Here is a 19,941-nt window from a genome sequence, read left to right as displayed (position 1 = left end):
GTTTGCACCCAGGAAATAATAATAATAATAATAATAATAATAATAATAATAATAATAATAATAATAATAATGTCCTAGCGCTCAAGTTTGCACCCAGAACATATAATCTAATCTAATAGAATATAAGGTCCCAGTGCCCAAGTTTGCACCCAGAAAATAGAATAAAAAATAATATGTGGCCCCAGTGCTAAAATCTGCAGCCAGAAGATATAATATATTATATAATATAATATATTAATATATATTATATATATTATATATATTAATATAATATTATATTATAATATAAGGTCCCAGTGCTCAAGTCTGCACCCAGGAAATAGAACAAAAATAATATAAGGTCCCAATGCTCAAGTTTGCACCCAGAAAATATAATATAATGTAAAGTCCCAGTGCACAGGTTTGCACCCAGGAAATAGAATAAAAATAATATAAGTTCCCAGTGCTCAAGTTTGCACCCAGGAAATATAATATAATATAATATAATATAATATAATATAATATAATATAATATAATATAAGGTCCTAGTGCTCAAGTTTGCACTAGAAAATGCCTCAGTGCTCAGGTCAACAAGGCAAAGTTAGCAAATGTTGGGCGTTTTTCACACACAATCACACACAAACAGACACATATACAGGGAGTTTTGCTGCCCTTTCTTTCTCCTGTAAGGAGTAGAAATGACCGGCTGGGTTAGATCTAAGGAGGGAAGACATGACAGTGGACTCCCAATCTGTCCCTGAAAAAATAAAAATGTACAGAAGGTCTTAGTCCTCACGTTTGCACCTGGAGGATGCTTTGGAGCTTGTTGGTGAATAAACCCAAGCCAACATATTCTAAACACACAGAGACACACAAGACAGTGCCCCCCAAATATGTGTCTGATGCTAAAAAAATAAATAATAATGGCATACAGTCTTACTTAGAGAAGTAAATTAAAAATGACACAAACCTCTCATCCTCAAGTTTGTACCTAGGGAAATGAATTAAAAATGATGTAAGGTCCCAGCCCTCAAGTTTGCACTGGGAAGGGGCTTTGGGGCTTGTTGGCCAGGAAGCCAAGAAGCTAGCAAAGGGGGAGCATTTTTTATACATAGACCCTCACTTTAAAAATACATTAAAAATCCCCCAAGAGCCTGAGCGTCAAGTCTGCAATGGGAAGGAGTTTTGGAGCTTGTTGGTGAAAATACCCTAATATCTGAAAATACATTAAAATCCTCTAAGAGCCTGACGATTGAGTTTGCAAAAGGTGCTTTGGAGTGTGTTGGTTGAAGGACCCTCACTTTAAAAACTGCATTAAAATACTCTCACTTTTAAAAAATACATATAAAAGACCCTCACGTTTACAAATACATTCCTATCCCCCACGAGCCTGGGCCTTGGGTTTGCAATGGGAAGGTGCTTTGGAGCTTGTTGGTCAAAAGACCCTCATTTTAAAAATACATTTAAAATTCCCCAAAGCCCTGAAGCTTAGGTTTGGAATGGGAAAGCGCTTTGGGGCTTGTTGGTCAAAAAACCCTCACTTTAAAAATACATTTTAAAAAATTCCCCATACAGCAAAGGTTGGGTTTGCAATGGGAAAGCGCTTTGGAGCTTGTTAGTCAAAAGACACTCACTTTAAAAATATATTAAAAATCCCCTAAAACCCTGACGCTTAGGTTTGCAATGGGAAAGTGCTTTGGAGCTTGTTGGTGAAAAGACCCTCGCTTTAAAAAATACATTCGAAAGACCTTCACTTTTAAAAAGACATTAAAAATCCCCTAAACTGCTGATACTTGGGTTTGCAATGGGAAGGTGCTTTGGAGCTTGTGGGTGAAAAGTCCCTCTCTTTTAAAACTACATTAAAAAGACCCTCACTTTAAACAATGCATTAAAAAGATCCTCACTTTTAAGAGTACATTCAAAATCCCACAAAGCCCTGACTCTTGGGTTTGCACTGGGAAGGTGCTTTGGAGCTTGTGGGTCAAAAGACCCTCACTTAAAAAAAATACATTTAAAAGACCCTCACTTAAAAAAACACACATTAGAAAGATCCTCACTGTTAAGAGTACATTAAACATCCCCCATGAGCCTGACACTGGGGTTTGCACTGTGAAGGTGCTTTGGAACGTGTGGGTGAAAAGACCCTCACTTTTAAAATTACATTTAAAAGACCCTGACTTTTAAAAATACATTTAAAATGCACTAAAACTTTGAGGCTTGGGTTTGAACTGGGAAGGTGCTTTGGAGATGGTGGGTCAAAAGACCCTCACTTTTTAAAAAGATATTAAAAAGACCCTGACTTTTAAAAATACATTTAAAATCCACTAAAACGTTGAGGCTTGGGTTTGCACTGGGAAGGTGCTTTGGAGCGTGTGGGTGAAAAGACCCTCACTTTAAAAAGGCATTAAAAAGAGCTTACTCTTAAAAATACATTTAAAATCCACTAAAACGTTGAGGCTTGGGTTTGCTCTGGGAAGGTGCTTTGGAGGGTGTGGGTGAAAAGACCCTCACTTTAAAAAGGCATTAAAAAGATCCTGACTCTTAAAAATACATTTAAAATACCCTAAAACGTTGAGGCTTGGGTTTGCTCTGGGAAGGTGCTTTGGAGTGTGTGGGTGAAAAGACCCTGACATTAAAAAGACCCTCACTTTAAAAAGGCATTAAAAGACCCTCACTTTAAAAAGCATTAAAAAGACATTAAACATATATCCCCCCCCCCAAAAAAAAAACCGTTGAGGCTTGGGTTTGCACTGGGAAGGTGCTTCGGAGTTTGGGCAAATGAAACCCCCCAGAAGCTCTGAGCCTTGGAGCTAGAGCAGGCATGGGCCAACCTAGGCCCTCCGGGTGTTTTGGACTTCAACTCTCTTGACTGTTACGAATTGTGAGAGTTGAAGTCCAACACGCTTGGGGGGCCCAAGTTGGCCCATGCCTGAGCTAGGGGATGCTGCTACTGGTGCCCTACTGGTGCCGGGCATTCCCTCTCCTTCCCCACCCCCTTCCCCTGCCTAAGCGTGGGCCAAGAAGCAGTGGCAAAACAAATGAAATCCCAATACCTTCCCGCCTCATGCCAACCTTGAGGCATTTCTTGAGGCGGCAGTATTGGCACTGGTTGCGGTGGTGCTGGTCGATGGGGCAGTTCCGGTTGGCGCGGCACGTGTAGCTGAGGTTCCTCCGGACGGAGCGCTTGAAGAAGCTCTTGCAGCCCTCGCAGGTGAACTGCCCGTAGTGCTTCCCGCTGGACTTGTCCCCGCAGACCACGCACTCGATGTGCTGCTGCTGCTGCTGGGTCTTGTCGCCGCCTTGCCCGTTGCCGTTGCCGTTGCCTCCTCCGCCCTGGCTGCTGGCGTTGCTCTGGGCCGGCGTGGGGGGCGGGGGCCCGGCCTGCGGGGTGTGGGGCGCGCCCGAGGGCGGCCCGGAGCCCGGGGGCCCCTGCGAGGCGGGGGGCGGGGGCTGGGGCCCGGCGGGCACGTCGTCGGCGGGGTCTCGCCAGGCGCCCACCACCATGGCCATCTCTAAGGGACCCCGGGGCCAAAGCGGCCGGCCCCCCGTCGTCGTCGTGGCTCCCCCCCAAGAAGGGAGCCCGCCAACGCCGCCTGAAGAGGAGTCCGAGCACGGCGCTTGCAGCTTGGCTCCGGCCCCGCCCACGCTACCCACGCTACCCACGCGCCGCGGCAGGCATAGGAGAGCCTCCACGCCGCTGAGCGTCCACCGGGCCCGCCGCTCGCCTCTTCTTCTTCCTCTTCCTCCTCCTCCTCTGCCCCCAGCGCTCTCCTCCTCCTCCTCCTGCTTCTATTGACCCTCAAGTCCCCCCTGCCTTCTCTCCTCTCCCCAAATTAGAAGTTCTCCTTTCTCTTTCCCTGCAATTGTCAGTCTTGTCTTCCTTTTCCTCCCCTCTCCAAAGTCCTCAAGGCATGGATTCCCCTCTTCCGCGCTTTGAACGTCCTGAAGTTAAGAGTTCTCGGAGAGTTTGCCTCCTCTCTCCTGCCTCGCCACAATCTCCTCAAGTCTCTCCCTTTTGTTGATTTATTCGGTGGCGAAAATGTCCTCCAGAGTGAAGGCTGCCTTTCTTTACGCCTTTGCTGGAATGTCCAAGCCCTCTCCTTTTTGTGTGTTTGTTTATTTCGTGGCGAAAATGTCCTCCGGAGCGAGGGCTGCCTGGCTTTCCTCTCGCGTGCAAAGCAGCGAATGTCCTTCTGTTCGAAGCTCACGGAGTCAACGGATGCCTTGGCTTCGCTTTTTCTGTCTCCGGGCGAAATGAATGAAGGTCCTTAAGTTCAGGGGAGTTCTTCCTCGCTTTGGGAGGAGCCGGAGAAAGAGAAAGAAGGGAAGGAGAGAGGGCAGCGCGGAGGAGATTGTCTGGCAGCCGAAAAGAAAGGAAGCAAGGAAGAGGGAAAGTTGAGGCGAAGGGAAAGGACAGGCAGAGAGAGGCTCAGGCTGGGGTTGCTTCCCTCTTCTCCTCCTTCTTCAAGGGTTAAGTTGAGGCTGAAGGAAAAGGACAGACACAGAGAGGCTTCCCTCTCCTCCTCCTGCTTCTTCTCCTCCTTCTTCAAGGGTTAAGCTGAGGCTGAAGGGAAAGGACAGGCACAGAGAAGCTCAGGCTGGGGTTGTTTCCCTCTCCTCCTCCTGCTTCTTCTCCTCCTTCAAGGGTTTCCCCCTCCCTCTCTTCTCCCTTGCAGCCGGAGGAGGAGGAGGAGGAGGTCCGGGGGACAAATCCAGGGCCGGCTCCAGTCAGCCATTCAGGAAAGCCATGGGAAAAAGGAGAAGGAGGAGAAGGGGGGAAAGAAGGAAGGAGGGCGGGGAGAGGAAGCCGAAAAGCCCTCCGGAGGAAGGGAAGGAGGAAGCTCGGGCTCGTTTCGGCAGCGGCGTCCGTGGCTGGGAGTTGGGCGAAGCTGGAGAAACATCCACCGGAAGGAGGGCAAGAAAGGAAAGGAGAGGAGAGAAAGGGGGGAGGGAGAGAAGCGGCAGAATGGGAGAGAGAGAAAGAGAAGGGAAGGAGGGAAAGAAAGGGGGCGGGGAGGGAATGAAAAAGGAAGGAAGAGACAGGAAAGAAGGCAAAGGAAGGGTGTCCGAGCGAGCACAAAGCCCACGCGGGGAGTGGACTCCTCTACGCGCGGAGAGGACTTCTCTTCCCTTCCTTCTCTTCCCTCCGCTTTGCTCCTGTCTTCTTTTTCAAAGCGTGTCCGAGCAGGCACAAAGCCCACGCGGGTGGGGGGGGGAGTGGACTCGAGTGGACTCCCCCACTTCTCTTTTTCTTTAAAGCGTGTCCGAGGAAGCACAAAGCCCACGCGCCACTTCTCTCTTCTTCTTGGAAGGGTGTCCGAGCAAGCACAAAGCCCACGCGGGGAGTGGACTCCCCCACGCGCTGCCTCCTCTCCTTCCCCTTCTCTCTTCCCTCTGCTCCGCTTTGCTCCTCTCTTCTTCTTTTTTGTTGTTGTTGTTCTCCTCCGTCTCTCTCTCTCTCTCTCTCTCTCTCTCTCTTTCTCTCTCTGTGTGTCTCCTCCTCCTCCCTCTGTCCTCCTCCTCCTGCTTGTTCTTCTTCTTCTTTTCCCTTTCCCTTTCCTCCTGCCTCTCGGGCTGCTTTTTAGCCGAGAAGAGAGAGAGAGAGAGAGAGAGAGGGAGAGGGAGTGGGAAAAGGAAAGAGGGGCGGAGGGAGAGGGGACCCGGCTGAACTCTTCCCCAGAAGAAAGGGAGGAGGGAAGAAAAGGAAGAGGAGCAGGAGGGATTCAGACCGCAATGGAGGAATTAAGTCTCCCTGACACCAGAAATCCACCCCGAACCGTGCATTCCCCCCTTCGCCTCTCTGCTTGCTTTGCCTGCTGCGATTCCAATACTTAAAAGAGTGCTGTTTGGAAGTGAAAGGGGGGGGAGGGAAGGAAGGAGGGGTCGGGGGACGGGACCAGAGAGGATCCCGGTGATCAAATATGCAAAGGAGGAAGGAAGGAAGGAGGGGGAGGAGGAGGAGGAGGAAGGCGAGGCGGAGAGCAGCCCGAGGAGGAGGAGGAGGAGGAGGAAGAGGCGAAGGCGCTGCTTTTCTCCGCGCTGCGCTCCTGCTCGCCCCGCGCTCTCTATATAGTGAACTTTGACACGACGGCTGCAACTTAGCACACGTTGCCATGGCGACTGCTCGCCTTATAAGGCAAGAGGCTGCCTTTGAGTGGTCCAAAGCGCCCGGACCGCCCCTCGGCCCTCATTGGGGGACAGGCTGGGGAGGCGGCTCCGCGCCGGTCCTAGTGCTCGGCTCTGTTCCCTGCACTGTTTCCTCCTGACTTCTTTTCCTGTTCTGTTTTTTCTCCCCCTCCACCACCACCACTCTCCTTCTCTCTCTTTTTCTCCCATTCTTCCCAGATCTGAGCTTTCCTTTCTTCTTTCCCCCCCCCCCTTTCTCTGAGCAAGAAAAGTCACTAGGAGGGCATTGCCTTTAATAATCAAATTAATATTAATAATTAAGGTAGCCCCGGTGAAAACGCTGAGCTGTTGCTGACTGAAAGGTCCGCGGAATCCGGGGAGCAGGGTGAGCTCCCGCTATTAGCCCCAGCTTCTGCCAACCTAGCTGTTCGAAAACATGCAAATGTGAGTAGATCAATAGGTACCGCGGGAAGGTAACTACATGACTACATGACCTTGGAGGCAGGGCCATAGCCAGAAAAAAAATCGGGGTGGGGGGTGGTGGTTTGAAACTATTTTTTTTTAGCGAATCATGAAGAGTAGTTCCATAACATAAAATAATTTAGAAATCAGGCTCCATCAATAAACTTCAGTGGACGCTCAAGACAGATAAACTTTAGTGGATGCTCATGGGTATTTGGTTAACCATTTAAAATTCATGAGTAAACCAGTTCTTTAAAAAAAAACAAAACTAAAAAATGTGTTTGGGAAGTTTGAACCCCTAACCTCCCCCACCCCCTCAGCCCTGCTTGGAGGTGTCTATGGACAACGCTGGCTCTTCGGGTTAGAAATGGAGATGAACACCAACCAGCAGAATGGGACAAAACTAGACTTAATGTCAGGGGGAAAGAAGGAAGGCATTATCTATTATTATTATTATTATTATTATTATTATTATTATTATTATTATTATTATTATTATTATTATATTATCGAAGGCTTTCATGACTGGAATCACTGGGTTGCTGTATGGCTATATTCCAGAAGCACTCTCTCCTGACGTTTCACCCACATCTATGGCAGGCATCTTCAGAGGTTGTGAGGTCTGTTGTAAACTAGGCAACAACTACCATGTCAGACTACACAGAGAAGCCATTGAAATCCACACGCATGTGGAAAATTTCAACAGAAAGGAGGGAACCATGAAAATGAACACAATCTGGCTACCAGTATTTTTAAAACTCTAAAAATCAGGACAGTAAATAAAAAACAGCACTCAGAAAACAGGGGAATTCCAGACAGGGCCAGCTAACACCTCCCAACAAAGGATTCCCCCAGCAAGGAATCAGCCAGGCCTTGAAGATACAACGCTTTTCAATGCTAAATGATTAATTGCAACTTTCACACTTGCCTGGGTGGGTGAAACAACAGAAGAGAAGCTTTGAAACTCAGAAGCAACAAAAGTAAGAAGAGAGACTCTGCCCCCCCCTTTCCCCTCTCCCTTTCTTCTTTCCATCTTCTTTTTCTCTTCCATTTTTCCGAGGTCTGAGTTTTCCCTTCTTCTTTTTTCCCTCTTCTCTGAGCACGAAAAGTAAAAGGAGGGCATTGTCTTTCATTTCCCTTCCTTTCCCTGGTCGAGAACTATTTTCTATCCGGGCTCTGCTAGCCTAGGTCAGCCTAACCGACCACCATAGGCCACACAAACAACCCACACACAGCTTTGAGAACTTCATTTGGCCTCTGTAAATTAATCTTGGATGCTTATTGAGATTGTATGTCATTCTATAATTTTTGTTGGTTTAATTTATTGATGTTAGTATTAATTCACTGATGTTAGGTTTAATCTGACGTCAGGTTTTAATGGCTGTTCCCATATGTGGGATTTGATGTCGGTATTTGTCTGTTTTTATGTTAGCCATTGTATGTTGGAATCTACCTGAGTCCCTTTGGGGAAATAGGGTGGAATAGAAATAAAGTTTTATTAATATTATTACTATTATTATTATATTTCCCCCACTACTCCTCTTTCTCTTTCATTCTTCCGAGATCTGAGCTTTCCCTTCTTCTTTTCCCCCCTTATCTAAGCAAGAAATGTAAGAAGAAGGGCAATGTCAATAATAATAATAATAATAATAATAATAATAATAATAATAATAATAATGTCTTTCCTTTCCCCTTCCTTTCTTTCCCCCTACTCTTCCTCTTCTATTCTTTCGAGATCTGAGCTTTCCCTTCTTCTCCCCCCCTTATCTGAGCAAGAAAAGTAAGAAGCAGGGCATTGTCTTTAATAATATTAATATTTATTAATAATATTAATATTGTATTTCATTCCCCCTTCCTTTCTTTCCCACTACTACTCCTCTTTCTTTCCATTCTTTCAAGAGCTGAGCTTTCCCTTCTTCTTTCCCCCCTTATCTGAGCAAGAAAAGTAAGAAGCAGGGCATTGTCTTTAATAATATATTAATAATTATTAATAATATTAATATTGTATTTCATTTCCCCTTCCTTTCTTTCCCACTACTCCTCCTCTTTCTATTCTTCCAAGAGCTGAGCTTTCCCTTCTTCTTTTCCCCCTTCTCTGAGCAAGAAAAGTAAGGAGGGCATTGTCTTTAATATTATTAATATTAATATTAATATTAATAATATTATAAATATTATTATTAATTAATAATAATGTCTTTCCTTTCCCCTTCCTTCCTTTTCCCCTACTCCTCTTTTCTTCCATTCCTCCTTTCTTTCCCCCATTTTTTCCTATTTTAAAATTATATTTTCCGCCTTTTTCAACCCAGCTTAAACGTAGCCTTAGGTTTGCACTTGGTCTTCCAGGCAAACCTTTGGAAGACGTCTCCAAAATTTCCCTTTGAAAGCATGCAAGTCAGAGGGGTCTCTGTGTGAGAAGGGACTCCTTAGATTCTAGAGATAGAGACGGATGGATATTTGAAGGGGAAGGGGACGAAAAAAGGGTCTTCCCATCTCAGCAGACCTGTCAGTCTTTCTGATGGTCAGTTTCTGATGCTGCCTCTACACAATGAGGACACCCATAGCCAGTGACCCACTGACTTACAGGGAAGTGGCCTCACTTTGGACACTCTGGCTACTCCAAAACTGACATTACATTAATTGCAGCCAGTAATTAATGTAATAGACTAGATGCAGCGTCCTAGAATGGCTGCATTTAGACACTAATTCACTTCACATAAGGATTGACTTTGAAAGAAATTCAGAAGGTGAGGCAAAATGCAAATATAGCTGGGCAGTTCTTTGTGGAGGCTAAGCAACTGGAGAATATAACACTGGTTCTAGCCCAGTGTATTCAAAGTTTTTACTGAGATGGGATGCAGTCTGCCATGCTTTTGAGTTATAATGTCCATATTTTAGTGTTAGGAAAAAATATTTCTTCATGCAACTGAGAGTGGATAGAATTATCTTATATTGTGAGAAAAATATAAAATATGGACAATTTTACTTTTTGTTAGCATTGTTAACAGTCTTGTCTTCACATGGGGATGTATTTTTCCCCTAAGCTTGCAAACTAGTCCTTTCTTTATCCAGTGTAGATTGTGGGTCATCCTTTTGATTGGCTGATGTGTTAGATAAACAGACATCTATCAATGTTGAGCAGGAGGGACACACACCAGAAAGGCGACAGGGCTCTGAGAGTCAAGCCTAGGCTTCATTGTTGGCCGAAGCTTGACATCCTTCCCTTTGGCTCTTAGGTTCCCCATCGAAATGGGAAAAAGAAAGAGCCAGCACAGCCTTCCTCCCTCCCTCTGACACATCCAACCCAGATGCTTTCTTGGAGGGCAAGGCGATGATAGCAGGAGGAGAGAAATGTATGTGTGTGCACATATAAGGGGGATGGATTGAATCAAAACTCACTTGGAAAGGCATTTCGGACATTCGGAAAGTGTTGCTGTGTGTGGAGCTCCCTCCTTGACAAGAATTTCCCTTTCTGTGCACAGGAAACAATGCCAACAAGACAATAAATCCCAACCACCCAAAAACTCCAACTACATCTTCACCCGCAGAGACATTTGCGCCTTTTCCTTTCCTCTCTGGGCCGAAACGATTCGGAATAGGGACAAAATAAAGAAAGGAAAGGCTGGGAAAAGCCAGCCCATAAAGAGGCATTTCCCCAAAAGGGCAGGTATATGGTAGAAATGGGATAGTATATATACAGATGGGAATGTGGGTGATATCTCTGGATTCATTTTCCCGAAAGTCCATTCCAGTTGCCCAAGGAGATTCCTTCCCTGCATCTCTCCCTCTCCCCCCCCCCCCCTTCTTTCTCTCTCTTGTAAAAGAAAAGGATCTACTTTTCAGCTGGCAGGTGGCTGCGACCCAAGGCAAAAAAAAAAGAAGGTGGGGATGTCACCTGAGCTGCTCTCCCTGTCCAGACAGACGCCTCCTTTGCATTCGTGTCCATTTTCGTCTGGTCAGTTTCAAAGCGACTGGAGGAATGTCCCTATTGATCCGAGGAAAAACGCCCCAAGAAACAAGAGCTCGCTATAGGGAAATGGTCTTTTTAGTTTCCCCCCAACCCCAATAATATTCTTCTTATTTGGAGAGAGTAAAAGAAAACTGACTTCTCTCTTTCCGGAGAGGAACCAGTGCCATCCCTTTGGATTTTTCCTTGAGCTTCCAATGCTTTGGACAGGACATCCTCTTTCCTAACCCGCTCAAAGAGTCGAAATCAGATTGAAGGAGATAAAAAGCTGAGTAGCCTATACATATATAATAGATAGATAGATAGATAGATAGATAGAGAGAATTTCCACACACACACACATATGGATATATATATATATATATATATATATATATATATATATATATAGCGAGAGAGAGAGAGAGAGAGAGAGAGAGAGAGAGAGAGAGAGAGAGAATTTACACACACACATATATGGATATATGTGGATATATATATATATATATATAGAGAGAGAGAGAGAGAATTTACACACACACACACATATGGATATATGTGGATATATAGATATATGTGAATGTATATATATATATATAGAGAGAGAGAGAGATAGAGAGAGAGAGAGATAATTTCCATATACTGTGTGAGTGTGTATATATATATGGAAAATCTACCTATACACACCACACACACACACACACACACACATATATATATATGTGGAAATTCTCTCTCCCCCCCCCCCCCCCATTTTATTAAGAAGCAACTTTGCTTCTGGGACGAATCCCACAAGCATGTGGACAGAAAGGAGGAAACCATCAACATGACAAAATCTGGATACCAGTATTAAAACAACTCTAAATAAAGAGTAACACTCAGAAAACAGGGGAATTCCAGACAAGGGACAATCAGATCCAGCTAACACCTCCCAACAAAGGATTCCCCCACGCAGGAATTAGCTGGGTCTTGAAGCTGCAAGGCTTTTCAGCGCTAATCAAGGTGATTAATTGCAACCTTCACACTTGCCTCCAACAGACAAGAGTTCTTTCTCCCACCCTGGACTTTCCACAGATATATAAACGCCCCTTTGCCTAGTTTCCGATAGACCTCACAATCCCTGAGGATGCTCTGCCATTGATGTGGGCGAAACGACAGGAGGGAATGCTTCTGGAACATAACCATAGAGCCCGGGAAACAACAACCTCGCTTCTACCTTTCCAGCCGAATAATACTTCAAGCAGAAAGCGTTCAAGCTTGGACACGGATAGTTTGCCCCCCCCCCCCCAACGGCCATAAAAAGGAGAGAGAAAAAACCAACTCAGTCCCCTCTTGAGAGTTTCCAGATGATGCAAGCCACACGCCAAAGGTTTAGGTATATTAATGGGTATTATTTGTCCTTTAAAAAAAATAACCGGGCAAATTATTATTCTTTAATCAGAAGGAGGAGGACGACCTTGAATGGGGAGAAATAATAAACAGCGACGGCTGGGTGTGTGTGTGTTATTTTGGAGGCTGGAGTTAGTGCTTCTATGAACAAGCAGAGAAACCTACAGCTATAACCCCAAAAAATTTAGAGAGAGAGAGAGAGGACGGATTTATCCTACAGATTTTATCCGAAACTGTCTTAAAATAAATAAAATAATAATAATAATAATAATAATAATAATAATAATACATTGAATTGTTTTCCTTCGCTCCCTTTCCTAACTTCTGGGAGAGAAATTAGGAATGATTCGCCCTGAGAATATTCTCAGCCCAGCTTCTTATTTTCCAAGCAGGTGGAAAAGAACTCTAGGGGGGAAAGTGGCTATTGAAAAGGGAGCCGAATATAATTATACACCAGTATATTTCAATGCCCAGAAAGTGTTACAACCTTTCTTTTTCCTGTGGAAAGCTTACTATATATATATGCGTGTATGTTTGTATGTATATATGTATATGCATTTATATATATATATATGTGTGTGTGTGTGTATGTGTAAATGTATATGCCTATGTACATATATGTTATGTGTGTATGCATGTGTGTGCGTATGTAGGAATGTGTATATGTACATGCATATTTATATATATGTATATATGTGTGTATGTATGTAGGTATATGTATATATTTGTATGTATGTATGTATGTGTATATGTATATATATGTATGTGTGTGTATTATATATATGATATGTATATATATGCGTGTATGTTTGTATGTGTATATGTATATGCATTTATATATAAGTATATATATATTATGTGTGTATGCATATATATATGCATATATAGGTGTGTGTAGGTAGGTATGTGTATATGTACATGCATATTTATATATATATGTATATATATGTGTGTGTGTATGTATGTAGGTGTATATGTATATATTTGTATATATGTGTGTATGTTTGTATGTGTATATGTATATGCATATATATGTGTATATATATGTGTGTGTGTATATGTAGGTATATGTATATGTACATGCATATTTATATATATGTATATATGTGTGTATGTATGTAGGTGTATATGTATATGTATATATTTGTATATATGTGTGTATTTATGTATGTGTGTGTACATATATATATATATATATATATATATATATATATATATACACACACATATGCATACACACACATATATATGTATATATACATATGCATACACATATACACATACATATAAATATGCATATACATACACACATATCTACATGTATATGTATATGTAGGTGTGTTTCAACCCCGGTTTCAAGTCCAATCATTCTCCCTAGCTCTGGCCGGGCTCACCCCCACCGACTGGGTTCAAATGGCTCTGGTGGCTTCTCTCTGCCTTGTTGTGAGTTCCCTCCTCGCTCCCTTTCTTCCTCTCCTCCTCCCCCAGCTCTGAATGGGAGAAAGTCGCCCTCCTTGTGCGACTCTGAACTTTGGAGTCAATGTAATTTTTAACCACTGGCTTGTGGTACTTTGAGAATCACCAGGGGCTGTCAGAGTGGGACCCTCTGAAAAATTTACAGGGCTAAATTAGAACATATGCTAGGAGAGAGAGAAAGGAAGAAAGAAGGGAGGTGGTGGTTGGGGGGGGGGGCTGTTGGAGGAGAAAACGGCAGGGAAAAAAGGGGGAGAGAGAGAATGAAAGAGAGAGGCTGGAGCCGCGGCAGAAATCCACAGTCTGCGCCTGCCCCCTAGCGGAAGTCTCGGCCAGGCCTCGGAAAAGACCGGGGAAAAAAGAACCTCCATTCCTAACTTTCAAAAGACCAGGCTGGTCTTAAAGGGAAAGGAGCCGGAGGGCACTCAGAGGCGAGGCAAGGAGTGGACTGGCAGAGAGAGATATTGCAAATGTGTGTGTATATAAGTTTCTTTAGGGAGTGGGGGCGTTAGGAGGCGATCTCCCTCTCCTGTCAGTTAAAAATAGGTATTAATTCGGGTTAATTCTCTCTCAGTGCCACTTCAACCCAAGCGTTCGGACTTGACCAAACGGGCAATATCTATATATACACAGAATTAGAAAGGTGGGGGTTGTTTTAGGGGACAGTGAAGAGGGTTGTTTGGACGACCACCCTTCCTTCCTTTCCCCCCAGATTTCTCTTTTCTTTTTCTTTTCCTTCTTCCACGCGCTCCCACGCGACGCGGGTCCCAGGCGCGGACTCCCCTCCACAAACAAACAAACAACAACAACAACAACAGCGTCTAAACAAGGATCCTGCGAAACTGAACCCTTTCCCCTGGCAGCGGTGAGTAGTCAAACCCGACTTTACAAATATATTATTTTTACAATAATGTTTATTATATTATTATTCCTCGCAGATATTATATAGATATAGATATAGATATATAGATATATAGATAGAGATAGAGATAGTCACCCGTCAGGAATAATAATATATTAATATTCATCGAAGGTTATATATATATATATATATATATATATATATATAGTCACCAGTTAGGAATAATAATATTAATAATAATACAGTATTCTTCCTTGCAGATTATATATATATATATATATATATATATATATATATGCCTCTTTAATTTATGCATATATATATATATCTGTGAGGAATAATAATATATTAATATTTATTGTTATTATTGTTATTATTATTCCTCACGGATGATAATATATATATAGATAGATAATTATTGTCGTCCGCAAGGAATAGTAATATATTGATATTTATTGTTGTTATTATTTCTCACAGATGGCAATATATAGATAGATAATTATTGTCATCCGTGAGGAATAATAATAATTCAAAAAGTGCAAGGAGGGGATGTGGGAGGGAATTAAACAAGAGATCAAAGGAGGGGGTTCAACCTCAAAATCCTGGGTTTCTCGCAAAGTCTTTGGGCAACAAGCACGTGTCTGCTTCCTCCTCATCACTAAGAGTCTCATCCTCCTCCTCATCGTTTCACATGTAAAGAGGTCCACTATCCCCACTTTCCAAACGTTCACCCTTCTCTTTCCCCCCACTCTTTGAAATCTTTCCCTTTCTCCATCAAGGAGACCTTGAGGTTCGTTATAGAAGTGAGGATTTGTCTCGGATTTGTCTCGGATTTGGAAGAGTTAGTTTTCTCAACCCAGGGGGTCCCATCACAGATGAGATCTCCCCATTTCGCTTTCACAGACACCCCACACATGCAGTTTTCTAAAGTCTTGGCATCCGGATTGGGACCCCCCCTTTTTTTTTTATCAGGGAAGCCGAATTCCGTTCGGATCCTCAAACGGAGCAAAGTTTCCCGAATTTCGTTCCGTGGAAACTTGAGCCTGAGGAGAGAGAGAGATGTATCTATCTATCTCTGGGAATCCTTGCTGATGCCTCTTTGTGAATCATTTCTGTCTTCTCCCCACTTTGAAAACCACCCAAAAACAAGCCCAAGAAAAGAGAGAAAGACCCGCGACAACAACGGAACCCAAAACCCACGTCGCAAAGGAAAGAGAGAAAGCGAGAAAAGGGGGGATATTTGAGGGAGAAATAAAACGAGCATTGAAACCTACCCAAAGCATATTTGCCTTGCTCAAGATCCCAAATGGCTTGCATCTTCTTTCTGGAGAGTTGGGCAGCGGGTGGGAGAGAGAAACAAAAAATAAATAAATTAGGATTTTGGAAGATTGTATATATTTTTTGGCCTCCCCCCTTTGGAAGCAATGGGAAGGTATCTTCTGGGGTGTTTACCTAAGCGATTGTGCAAACTGATATATATATATTTTAGAGAGGGAGAGAGAGGGAAAGCGTGGGGACGGGTGGAGAGAGGGATGGGAAAAGAGAGAGAGAGAAAGGAAAGATCTTCCCCGAGCTGTAAAGAAATGTGCTGGGCCCCCTCTGTGTATTATTATTAGCCTTGAGGAAAGGGGAGGAGGAGGGAGAGAGAGGGGGAATAATAATAATATTAATAGCAATGTATAAGATAGGGAAAATAGTGTCTATCTCTAGGTGCAGGGTGTTGGGTTTAAACAGTGAGGGTCCCAAGGGGAAGGGAAGGAATAGGAGCCTCTTCTTTCAAGGGTGTGTGTGTGTGTCTGTGTGTGTGTGTGTGGGGAGGGAAATGCCCCCCACGCCAATCAATGGGAAGGAAGAGAAACTCTCTCTGTCTCTTTTCTCCCTCCTTAGAAGGAAACCCAGGCGCCTTACACCTTGTTTGGGACTGGGAAGAAGAAAAGAAAGAAAGAAGGAAGGAAAGAGGAGACTTTTGGAAAGAGACACGCGCGCGCCCCCCGTGGACGCCCCCCCCCCTCCTAGGTTGGAAAGAGGGAGAGAAGGAGAGAGAGAGAGAGAGAGAGAGAGAGAGAGAGAGAGGGAAAGAAGGAAAGGAAAAGCAGGGGGCAGGGAGAGAGGGAGGAAAAATAGAGAGAAGGGGAGAAAGAAGGAGAGGAAAAAAGGAGGGGGAAAAGGAGAGAAGGAGAAAGAGAGAAGAGGGAAAGAAGGAAAGGAAAAGTAGGGGCAGGGAAAGAGGGAGGAAAAGAGAGAAGGGGAGAAAGGAGAGGAAAAGGAGGAGGAAAAAAGAGAAGAAGGAGAGGAAAAAGGAGAAGGACAAGAGAAGGGAGAAAGAAGCAGAGGAAAAGGAGGAGGGGAAAAGAAAGAAGGGGAGAAAGAAGGAGAGGAAAAAAGGAGGGGAAAAGGGAGAGAAGGGGAGAAAGAAGAGGAGGAAAAGGAGGAGGGAAAAAGAGAGAGAAGGGGAGAAAGAAGGAAAAGGGAGGACAAGAAGGGGAGAAAAAGGATGAGAAAAGGAGAAGGACAAGAGAAGGAGAGAAAGAAGGGAAAAAAGGAAAGAGAAAAAGGGGAGAGAAGGGGAGAAAGGAGAGGAAAAGGAGAGACGTAGGAGGAAGATAAGAAAGAACAAGGAAAAGAGATAGAGGGGGAGAAGGAGCAGAAAAAAAGGGAGATAAGGAGAGAAAGAAGGACAGAAAGGGGGAGAGAAGTAGAAGGAGGAAGAGAGGAGCAAGGGAAAGAAATAGAGGGAGAGAAGGACAGGGAGAAAGAGGGAAAGGAAAGGGAGAAGAGAGGGAGAGAAAGAGAGAAAAGAAAGAGGGGAGAGAATGGGGAGAAAGAAGGAGAGGAAAAGGAGATAAGGGGTAAAGGAAGAAAAGGAGAGAAAGAGGGGAGAGAAGTAGAAGGAGGAAGAGAAAAACAAGGGAAAGAGATAGAGTCAGGAGAGAAGGACAAGGTGAAAAAGGGAGAGGAAAGGGAGAAGAGAGGGAGAAAAAGAGAAGGGCTTTTCTTTTCCTTCTTTGCCTCCTTCTTTGCGGAGGTGAATCTTCTCCCACTTTTGGGGGCGCGGGTCCCCGTTAATGCGAATTCATTTCCTTTCCCTTTTCAATAAATACCCCGCATTAATCCTGAAGGAGGGGGGGGGGGAGAGCGATGGGACCCCCCCCCCCCACCCCACCTTTAAAGGTGTGGTGGAATAATTTGGGGCAAATTTGGGTGGTTTTAGGGATCGGTTTTATTCTGCTTTTGCTTCTCTCTCTCTCTCGCTTTGAAGCCCAAAATTTCTTTCCTTCCTTTGGTTTCCAAACCAAACGCGGCAGCATCTTTGGTGTCCAGGTGCGGTGTCTCTCAGGTGGGCGACAGAGACATACCTTTGCAGCGGAGACACACCTTTGGTCCACCCTTTCTGAAAACAAAACAAAACTAGGATTTACCTTCTGGAGCCTTAATGGCTTGTTTACAAGGGCGAATGAAACGCACAAGTAGGTTTGGCCCACCTCAAACGAGGATGGAAAACGGAGCAAGCGAGTTTAGTGACCTCCACCAAAGAGGCAGGAAGGTTGATGGGAAGGGAAAGAAAGGGAGGAGAAGGAGAAAAGGGAGATTGATCCCCCCATCCTTCAGATAATAGCCATGTCAATGACCCCCCCCCCCCCAACCTTTCACATCCTCAACAAAATTGGTGGCGGAAACTCCACCAGTCTTACAGCTCTGTGCTGGTCTCTCCTTGCAATAGAAAACCAAAAGAGGGAGTTACTAGTCCTCAAGGTGTATAATTTCTATAATGTAATGTAATGTAATATATAATTGGTCTAAATGGCACACACATACACACATATATAAATACACACCTGCCCTGAGTTCTTTCCTATAGGAAACCAAACGAGTAGAGGTTACTAGTCCTCAAGGTGTATAATTTCTATAATATAATATATAATTGTCCTAAATGGCACACACATATACACATACATACACACACATTTGCCCCAGCTCTTATTTCCTATAGAAAATTTCCTATAGGAGTAGAGGTTACTAGTCCTCAAGGTGTATAATTTCTATAATATAATATAATATAATATAATATAATATAATATAATATAATATAATATAACATATAGTAATATAATATATAATTGTCCTAAATGACACACACATATACACATACATACACACACATTTGGCCCAGCTCTTATTTCCTATAGGAAATTTCCTATAGGAGTAGAGGTTACTAGTCCTCAAGGTGTATAATTTCTATAATATAATATAATATATAGTAATATAATATATAATTGTCCTAAATGGCACACACATATACACATACATGCACACACATTTGCCCTGAGCTCTTATTTCCTATAGGAAACCCAAAGAGTAGAGGTTACTAGTCCTCAAGGTGTGTAATTTCTATAATACATAATTGTTCCAAATGGCTCATATATATTCATGCTCTCATATACACACACACACACACACACACACACATGTATATACACATATACATATATACACACACACACACATTTGCCCTGAGCTCTTATTTCCAATAGGAAATCAAAAGAGTAGAGGTCCCCAAGGTATATAATTTCTATAATATATATATATATTTTTTCTCAATGGCACACACATACACACACATATACACACATACACACACACACACATGCCCCCAGCTTTTTCCTATAGGAAACTAAAAGAAGAAAGGTTACTAGTCCTCAAGGTGTATTCATTAATTTCTAACATAACATATATTCTTGTTCTGGGACTGCAATCCACGTCGTGTCCTTCTTTTACATCTTGATGGTTCTAAATACATCTTGATGGTTTTAAATAGACTTTTTTTAACCTGTTCCAGCTCTTATTTCTTATAGGAAACCAAAAGTTACTAGACCTCAAGAGATATTTATTAATTTCTATAATATCAGTTTTTGGCTTGGGACTGCAATCCACATGACTTCCTTCTTTCTTACATCTTAATTATTCCAAAAGGCTTACACACACACACACCTGCCCTGAGATCTAATTTGCTATAGGAAACCAAAAGAGAAGTTACTAGTCCTCAAGGTGTGTTCATTAATTTCTAACATATAAGTTCTTCGTCTGGGACTGCAATCAACATGACTTCTTCTTTTTCATCTTAATTGTTCTAAATGGCATATATATATATATATATATATATATATATATATATATATATATATATGCCATTTAGAACAATTATATATATATACTCTGAGCTATTATTTCCTATAGGAAACCTAAGGAGGAGAGGTTACTAGTCCTCAAGAGGTATTCATTAATGTCTATAGTAAAAGTTCTCCGTATGCGACTGTAATGAGTATGATTTCTTCTACAATGAACTATTGAAATGACTTCACAGCCTATGATTGACCGGCCCTGAGCCCTTATTTCCAATAGGAAACCAAAAAGAGGAGAGGTTACTAGTCCTCAAGATGTATTGATTAATAATTTATGTAATATAAATTCTTGGTCTACGATCTTCTTTGAAATTCGACATGCCTTGGACAGCTTCGACATCTAATTTTGGCCTGCCCTGAGCTTTTAGAAAACCCAAACTGGGAAGGTTGCTAGTCTTCAAGGAGTTCAAAACAGCCACCACAAATACACCCCTTTAGATTAGGATCCAGTGTAACTCAGGATTAAAGGATTAAAGGATTCCCTCTCTCCTTGAGTTTTGGTTTCCATTGGGAGTAGTAGCATTAT

At 43.1% G+C, this 19,941-nt stretch overlaps 1 protein-coding gene across 4 annotated transcripts in view; it reads right to left on the bottom strand.

The window, feature by feature from the left end:
* Positions 1 to 15,831, bottom strand: part of nr2f2 (nuclear receptor subfamily 2 group F member 2) — a 30,062-nt gene extending 14,231 nt beyond the window's left edge. The window contains exons 1-2 of one of the 4 annotated variants that reach the window (XM_062963221.1): positions 15,688 to 15,831; positions 15,510 to 15,559 (exon numbers count right to left, since the gene is read on the bottom strand). In XM_062963221.1, coding sequence (XP_062819291.1) covers positions 15,510 to 15,552 — 43 coding nt within the window. In that variant the 5' untranslated portion in view covers positions 15,553 to 15,559; positions 15,688 to 15,831. Of the gene's footprint in view, positions 1 to 3,033; positions 6,057 to 15,509; positions 15,667 to 15,687 lie in introns of those variants that run through there. The other 3 variants (XM_062963220.1, XM_062963219.1, XM_062963218.1) reach the window with 3 other exon arrangements.
* Between the last annotated feature and the right edge of the window lie 4,110 nt (positions 15,832 to 19,941).

Source organism: Anolis carolinensis, unplaced genomic scaffold, assembly GCF_035594765.1.
Source record: "Anolis carolinensis isolate JA03-04 unplaced genomic scaffold, rAnoCar3.1.pri scaffold_11, whole genome shotgun sequence".
Lineage (NCBI taxonomy): Eukaryota > Metazoa > Chordata > Lepidosauria > Squamata > Dactyloidae > Anolis > Anolis carolinensis.
The sequence above is the reverse complement of the archived record's forward strand: the minus strand, read 5'-3'. Positions and strand labels throughout refer to the sequence as shown.